This window comes from Physeter macrocephalus, chromosome 7, assembly GCF_002837175.3.
Source record: "Physeter macrocephalus isolate SW-GA chromosome 7, ASM283717v5, whole genome shotgun sequence".
In the NCBI taxonomy this organism is placed as follows: domain Eukaryota; kingdom Metazoa; phylum Chordata; class Mammalia; order Artiodactyla; family Physeteridae; genus Physeter; species Physeter macrocephalus.
Genome location: NC_041220.1, coordinates 64398974 through 64407914, shown reverse-complemented (window position 1 = coordinate 64407914; position 8941 = coordinate 64398974). Strand labels below are relative to the sequence as shown.

The window sequence follows — 8941 nt, the reverse complement described above, 5'->3', positions numbered from 1 at the left end:
GACCTGCTCCCAGGAGTCAGAACCATGTGTGTTGAAATTCTAGCTCTAGGACTCAGATTTCACATATTTAAAATGGATATAAAATCTACCATAATTATAATAAAATATAAATCCTGTAATAAGTCAAGTTCAAAGAATGAATGCGGCATCAGAGAAGCAAATAACTAACTCTGTGCAGGGAAATTTCCTCAAAGAAGGTGACCTTTGAGTTGAATTAAGCAGATAAACAAGAGAGAGAAAGACATACCAGGTAGAAGGGAAAAGCATGCATGAAAAAGCATGGTGTGTTCATGAATAGTATGAAGTGGAAACTGATTAGAGTATCAAAGGAAAGGTGAAAAAAATATTGAAACGATAGTGAGTCACTTAATAAAGTGACTAAGAGGAACAAAGAGAGTTGTTAAATGAGACGGTAAGGTAGAAATTATGTGATTCATGTTTAATTCCCATATATCCAACACATCAGTTATAAAACAGCAGTGTTATCACACTCTCAGCTGCCCCTTCATAAACCAAATCTCTAAAATGTTAACAATAGTAATAAAAATAGCTGAGTTCATGTTGTTCAACTCTGGAAGGCACCCTTCACATTTTACTCTACAGTAATGATGTCCTCTGGATTTATGCAGCACCGGCATGGGCCTATGTGAAGTATACTAATTTATCAATTAAGATTTAGAATAATGAGTAGAGAAGTGATACTTACATACTTCCTCATTGTCTGCTCAGTGAACATGAAGATTCTTCCTAATGTCCTGGCACCATATCTTCCTGTTCAGGTCCAGGTGGCACCTCTGTTTTGGTACTATCTTCTGTATTGTCAAATGCATCTCCTTCCTGGCTAATTTTATATCTACCATCTCAACAAAAAAAGGTAAAAATGTTGTTATTTCTCATGATGTGATGGCTCCTTGGAGCTTATTTGCATTGAAACAAATAAATCCTCTTGCCACTATAGTTCTCAATTCATTTATTTAATTTAATCTGGTTACATCATTATTCATGATGATTTAGCATCCAGCATATCACCATGAATTCTGGCTTCCAGTGACTCTCTTAAATGTTATTATTGTAACCACAAATGCAAGTCTCTGGTTATCTTAAACTCACCATTACAACTTTCTTAGCCTACATATAGATCAACACATCTTCCAACCATGTTTTCTCCTGAACTCTTAGATCATAATCACTGCATGTTTAGAATGTGATCTCTTTCAGTGTTAACTGCACTCCTAGCTTCCACACACAACCACCAACTGGGAGGATGGGTAAGAGACCTGGGGTGAAGCAAGAAGAGTGACCCTATTCTTGCAAGGGGTGTTTGGCAGGGCTCCAGACCAACCCAGGGGGGTACAATGGAACCACGGTGATGAAGGCAAGAGAGGATGTTGACTGGCAGGGTCCAGGGGCATTATGGAGGAATGATCTCCAAAGCCCTTGGAAGAGATAGATATATCCACCCCTAAAGACTATAGGAGGTTTTATGTGGAGATGGTGGAGGAATTGGAGTGACCACCCTGGGTGCCAGCATCAGGGAGCACATTGAATAAAGGACACCTACCAGACCCCTGCCACCTTTGTGTACTGTAAACAGAGGCTGCCCTATCGGGACACAAACAACAAAGAGCTGCTGGATGGGACCACACATGCAGCTCAAGCCTAAGGGTTAGTTAACAGCCCAGACCCCAAACTCCTCTTGTGTCCAGTGTGAGTCACACAAAACTCATCAGTCGTAACCTTACGTAAGTGGGTAGAGGTTGACCTAAGTAACGTTGGCAAATGATATTTTGACTGGAAATTGCGCTTGCCAGGCCAAACTCTCAGAACCAGAGAGGGCCTTGGGCTCCTGGATCACTCTTAGACTCAAGTGTCTGAATTCCCCTCAGGAATCTGATTGACCCTGTGTGCAGCAGGGAAGCCAGGCTCTTGGAGTTCTGCATTCTGGAGAGTCTTTCTCCAAAATTTTCAAGTCCCCTTTCAGTGCCTGGGCTGCAATGCTATCCAGACAGGGCATGTAGATCCTGGTCCCATGTGGATCCAGTTCTGTGGAAATGTCTTAATCAAAATTTTCTAGGTCTGACTCCAGGACTTTCCATGAGCCCACCATCTCCATTTCTCCCCTTAAAGGCTCTCTTTGAGCTTTTTGATGATAGCAACAAATGTGGAAAAACATTTGAAACAGTCAACATCAGGTCAAAACAGGGGTTGAGGAGCCTTTTTTAACTTGGTACAAAAATCTTTGTAAACATCATACTTAAAACTGTAAAGCATTTATTAGGGACAAAATAAACAAGTTGTGAATAGTATGTACAGTATGAAACCAACTTTATAAAAATTTTAAAAATACACAAATTATACATTGGTTATACATTTATAACCAATAAGGATATAAATGATTTTTAAGTATGTAATTGATAGACAATGATCTAATATCAGTGGCAACCTCTAGGAACAGGGAAAGTAGGCTCAGTATTGAGCATAACATCTTAATATTTTATAAGTAAATTTCACTTTCTAACTGTTGCACTTCCTCAGTTCAAGATATCTTAATTATTTATTAGTGTACCTTTGTCCAGACCTCTTAATCCTCTCTCCCAATAATGCTTCTCCAAATGCTTCTTGTTAAACTTCTTACATTCTTCTTGTATTGTCATCCTAAACTGTCTTAAATTTCTTCTAGGATCATTTTTTTTTCTAATTCAGTTAACTACCCTAGTCCCCCTTATCCATGGCTTCACTTTCTGCCATTTCAGTTACTCAGGTCAACACAGTCCAAAAACATTAAATAGAAAATTCCAGAAATAAATAATTCATAAGTTTTAAATTGCACACTGTTCCAAAGAGCACGATGGGATCTCATGCTGTCTGCCCTGGACATGAATTATCTCTTTGTCCAGCATATCCCACCTGTTAGTCACTTAGTAACCCTCTCAGTTATCAGGTCAACTGTCATGGGATCACAGTGCTTGTGTTCAAGTCGCCCTTATTTTACTTAATAATCGCCCCAAAGTACAAGGGTAGGGATGCTGGCAAATCACGTCTGCCAAAGAGAAGCCATAAAGTGCTCCTTTTAAGTGAAAAGGTGAAAATTCTCAACTTAATATGGAAAGAAAAAGAATTGTATACCGAGGGTGTTAAGATCTATGTTAAGGACATATCTTTTATCTGTGAAATTGTGAAGAAGGAAAAAGATATTCATGCTAGTCTTGCTCTCACACTGCAAACTGCGAAAGTTATGGCCACAGTGCGTGATAAGTGCTTAGTTAAGATGGAAAGGCATTAAAATTGTACGATAAGGTATTTTGAGAGAGTGACACCACATTCACATAACTTTTATTACAGTATATTGTAATCATTGTTCTATCTTATTATTATTAGTTGTTAATCTCTTATTGTGCCTAACTTATAAATTAAGCTTTACCATAGGTAGGTATGTACAGGAAAAAAACATAGTATATATAAGATTTGGTACTCTCTGCAGTTTCAGGCATCCACTGGGAGTCTTGGGACTTATACCCTACAGATAAGGGAGGACTACTGTATCCTTACAATCCTCTCTATCTTTTTGGTCCCCCACCTTTATTATTGAGTCTTAGTAGTAAGAAGAAGCCATGTTTTGTATGCCTTACCTATACCACAGTTTCTGTTCTTTTATCCAGAATTATCATAATGTTAAAATATTACATTGAATGCTTATAATCCATAACTCAGAACAGTATTAATGTTTCTTTTACATAATTAACCCATAAGGAACTAGAAGTCCTCCACTGAAATGGGGAGAGAACAGTGGAACTTTCACAGCACCTACAAAATTTTCAGGATGGCAACACATCTTTGAAAAATAACAGTCATGGACAATTATGTTAGATTCTTTTCATTTTTTAATTAATTGTAGCACGAGAAAAGAGGCAAAATATTTAAAGAAATTTGTGTTCTTAAGACAGGGTGTTGGTTAACACCAACAGAAAAGAAAAACAGATGAATAAGCTCTGAGTTTTCATTTCTCTTTTTTTCCTCTTACTCTCAGGGTAGGCTGAAAAACAAAAAGATAAATATAATTACTATTTATAAAATGGCATGTGTTTTTTCAAATCTCTTCAAATGAATGCCAAATTGCTTAGATTGCCTTTCCGCAATTTCCACCAATGAAAACAATTCAAGCCTGTCCTAGACTCATGGCAGCTGAATTCTTCTGTTGGGCTAGGGGAGAGGACACAGCAATAAGGATTGTAAAGTCCTCTCTTCGTCACACAGGCTTTTCATCATTAACTCTCAGGGTCATTTACTTAACTCCTACTTTTTTTTTTTTTTTTTTTGCCTCACCACGCAGTGCGGCTTGCGGGATCTTAGTTCCCGGACCAGGAATCAAACTCGTGTCCCCTGCAGTGGAAGCGTGGAGTCCTAACCCTGGACTGCCAGGGAATTCCCAACACCTACTTCTTGCCTAAGTTAATTACAAACAAAAAAGTTGTCTTCTCAAAGTTAGACCTCTAGGAAGAAAATCTTGCCGTTTAGGACCAAAACAAATCACATTTTGAAATGCCCAAATTTGCAAAGATATGAAGTTGGTTCTTTTTCTGAATGAACAATATGAAGGTATTACCATATAGGCAAAGAGCAAGTTAAAATCTAATAGTGGAATAAACATCACAGTTTAAAAAATATGAAAATAATTCATGCTAAAAAATAGTTGGACAAATTGTTTCAAAAAGGAAATTCATTCTATTTTTTATTAAAATTTCCCCCAAAATACTATACCAAAATGGGTAAAACATGTTTATGTTCAAACATCTAAATTTTAAAGTGGGCCTTTTTGTCATAAGAAGAGAAATTCTCTTAAAGCTCAGCAAGTTGACACATTGGAAACTTAGTAGCAAATTATTTACTTGTAATAAAAGTTCACATAAAGTAGACCTATCATATTCTCCAATGAAATGAATTTGTTCTTGAGCTATATGGTTGAACCATGTGAAATCATTGATATTGAACTGTTTTTGTACATACAAAAATGCACTTTCATACGGTCCAGCCTATTGCCTAAAGTTTCCCACTGCTGAGACAGTACTTAGTAGAATGACTCTGTCTTCTGTGTCACATTGGGTCAGAACAGGCCAGTGGTTAACTCTCAAGCCCTGGTTTGAATTTTTAATTTTGGCTCCGCCTCTCACTGGTTGGGTAGTCCTTGGGTAAATTACTTAACCTATTTCTTGATCTATGCCTTCATTTTCTCATCTGCAAAATGGGAATAATAATGGTACTCAACTCAAGCAACTATTTTGAGAAGTAAAGAAGTTAATATATATAATGAGTTTAGAACAGTGGTTAGCACTGGTCAGTTGACCTTTGCTATTTTAATAATAACTATTAAAATCAGTTTTTTAAAAAAATCTAAAGTGTAGTTACCTGAGATGCTTGTGGTTGTGTTCTTTTTAGGCTATGGCTTCTCGAGTTGAAACAACAAGTTTAGGACCCTAAATACAAAGAAATGACAGATGTGGAGAAAATATTAGCACCACTATTAGGATAAAAAAGTAACATTTATACAGCCATTGGTGATTACAAAGTAATTTTATGTACATCACATCCCTTAATAACAGTTTAGTACTAGAATCTCTAGAAGGAAGCTCACCAGCATCATTGCCCCCAAAGGAATAAAAAAATTACTGTCAAGTCATACAGGGAATATTAAATGATTCAGACATCTAAATATAAATTTCCACACTAACCTGTAAAATAAACATTCAGATTCAACCAAATCACAAACCAGCATTTTCAAGAAAATGTTTAAATAAATTAATGTTTTGGTTTGATGATGTCTCTACCAAAAGATCTCAGGCTTTAGAAATATTTCTATCTATATTCATAAACATCACAACTTTGGAAACAGAACAAACATTACAAACACTTAGTAATAAACTACAGTGCAGCAGGAGATTTAAAAGAAGAAAAAGCTATTTCAGTCATTTGGTATGACAATTGTATGAAGAATAAGATTCCTGTTCTACATGCACATAATGTCTTTCAGATACTTCAACCACTAACCCCTAGCTTGATCAAATGCAACAGCAAAGGAAATTTGACATATGAAAATGAAGACAAACAACTCCAGTACCTCCAGAGCAAAGCAGACCTCTTTGTCATCAGCTGCACAGCACTTGTCTACAAAGGCTACAAAATTCCCCATAACAGTTTTCAGTTGTTCGTCTGTTACCTTGGGTTTGTGTTTCACCAGCTCAACAAGTGCACTGCATTTGAATGAAAACAACAAACAAACAGACAAAAAAAAACCAGAAAAAATGTTTACTCACTACAGAAAAATGGAGATGGTAAAAATGGTAGCACTGCTACTTATGATGCTAAGTCTTAGAGCCAGACAACTCTGGACCTGAGCTGAGGCCCAGGCTTACCATTATAAGCTTCAGTATTCTCATTTGCATAATGAGGATAATAAAATCCACCTTTGCAGGGTCAGTGGAAGGATCAAATTAAGTAATCAATGTAAATTGCTCAACATTTGTAGTGTCAGTAAATCTCAACAAATCATTCTTCAGTAAATCACTGGAAAGGATGATGTCATTGCATTTATATGTTATTCAGATTTTGGAAGTTATGTCATTTGGAAGTTTAAAAATTTAAGAGTTAAAAATGATCCTGAAAAACCTACTTATCTTGGACTCCATTTAAAAAGTTTCTAATTGAGAATCTTTATATTTGGTTTTTGTAATTTGCCCCATTCAAAGTTAATAGTGGAGTGGCCATAGGAAATAAAACTATCCAATTCATGGGAGTGGGTGGTTCTCTTTCATTGACATCTACAGAGACAAGAGTGCTAGAGAAAGAGTCATATGGGCATGACAGGTTTTGCAATATTACTTTTAAGTCTATGTCCATGATCAGAATCCACCAGAGACAATAGCAAATTTATGTTGCTGAATTTCATGCAATTATAATCCCTTGTGACAGCAATAGGGAGTCATGTCTCAGAACTCGAAATCCCAAATATTTTTAATCCAAGTTCCATTCTCAAAAGTCAGATCTTGAGGGGTTGCCTTGTCTGTGCGTTGCCATAGAACAAACTGAAAATAACCATTCATGCCTAGAATTAAATTTTCATATGATTTCTACTAACTAATTTGCTCGGCAAAAATGCATCAGTTCAGTTTTTTCTACTGGACCTAGCCTAAGCTGTTATTCTACTGCAGCTTTTATCCACAAGATTATTCTGAATGGTACTGTTTTTTTTCTTTTGCTAAGAAAACAAAATGCTATCCATTTTATTCTTGACATTTCTACCTGCTTAATGAGGTCAGTACTTAAGTACTTAAGGTATATAATCACTACGTAAGGAAAAGTTGCTCATTTTAATTTACAATTCTCACTATCAAGACTACAAACACATGCAGTAATGAAGTACTCCTCACATTTGTTTCTTGATTTGTTTCTCATTCTCGGGAAGTGTGCATAAATCTGCATGGAAAGTGAATGTTTTCTCATCAAAGACTTTGGGTTCATATGTTTCATCGACTGTCAGAGCAGAAAAGCATGGCCGTCTGTTCACCAAGGACTCCGTGCAGCATTTGGTAACTCTTTCGCTCACTGGTGTCTTCTCGTGCAACACGCACAACCGGTTCAGGACCAAGGACAGCTAAAATCAGGCAGGAGAGCAGAAGTTCAAAGGAAGCATAATGAAGTTTTCCATGAACTCCTACCTTCCAAAGGACCAAAACAAATTGTTATATTTTAACTAGCAACATTGAATCCTAGGTTGATTTGAGGCAACGATTTGCTTATTTTTAGAACTACAAGTAATAAGGGACTTTGAAGTCTTCTCTTTTAATTAAATATGTCTACATTTTAAGAATAATTTATTGAGAAAATAATTGATTAAATAATTTGAGGTGAATCCTGATATATGTCTTGGAGTAGGGCGAAATAGTCTTATACTGATACATTAAAGATCCAAAGAAAGTAAAAATTTAGAAAATCCCAGGATGGAACATTAAAAATTCACAGAATTTTTTCAAAATAATTTATCTTTTTTGGAATCTTATCTAAAACCTCTTTCTGATGGTCAGGATAATACAGGTGACCAAATCCTGGTTGCCATTACCATATACACAAAACACACACACACATTAGCCCACCCTTCCTTCTGAAAGTTAGCTTTGTCAATATCTAAAAGCAAAAATTCATCATTATTAACTTTATTATATTCTGAAAGACTCACATAGTCTTCAGCACAGGACATTCTTTCTGATTCAGGATGCTTACAACACTTAGAGCCCACTTTTCCTAGGTTTCTTGAGACCTCCACGAGAGTTGGAGTTGACACTTGGGGTACTTTCTTGGTGTAACGAACGATGAGCCTATAACAACATAATCCATGTGTTTTCAGCCAGGCAAGAAACTGTCTTTTTCTAACACATCAGGTCAAGCAGAGATCACTTAGCCAAAATCCACTAAGATGGTTTTCCATTCATAAAACTATCATCTCCAGGTTGGCGGGGTAATGTGGGAGAAGACCTTGTCCTGAGCAACTAATTAAGCCTAGCTTTGAATCCACCTGTGCTGTATAATCTTAGGAAAGTGGCTTACCTTATTGTAATTCAGTGACATTAAAATATTTATTAATTGCTTCTTTCTTTCAATAAAACCTACTGAGAGCTTAACATACATCAGCACTGTACTAAATTTGAAAGACACGGATGAAATTTCTCACCCATGAAATGGAAATATACCTGACTCAAAAGGGATGGTGCAAGGATAAAATTAAAAGGAACAAAGTATGCGATCAACCTGATGTGGTATCTAGCATGTGATAATCATTTACTAAGAATGCTAATCACCATTGAAAGCCAATGTATGACCATAATCTACTCAAGGGAAGAGACTATGTCTTGTTCATTGTTGTTATTCCTAGCACCTATAGGTAGAAGAGTGC

General features: G+C 36.4%; 1 protein-coding gene across 6 annotated transcripts in view; it reads right to left on the bottom strand.

Moving 5' to 3' along the window:
- Window positions 1–3863: 3863 nt before the first annotated feature.
- ALB (albumin) overlaps window positions 3864–8941 on the bottom strand; it is a 129315-nt gene continuing 124237 nt past the window's right edge. For all 6 annotated transcript variants that reach the window (XM_028491902.1, XM_007126251.3, XM_028491903.1 and 3 more), the window contains 5 exons: window positions 8228–8366; window positions 7422–7645; window positions 6113–6245; window positions 5404–5471; window positions 3864–4033 (listed from right to left, as the gene is read on the bottom strand). In XM_028491902.1, the coding sequence (XP_028347703.1) occupies window positions 5430–5471; window positions 6113–6245; window positions 7422–7645; window positions 8228–8366 (538 nt within the window). In that variant the 3' untranslated portion in view covers window positions 3864–4033; window positions 5404–5429. The remainder of the gene's footprint in view (window positions 4034–5403; window positions 5472–6112; window positions 6246–7421; window positions 7646–8227; window positions 8367–8941) is intronic.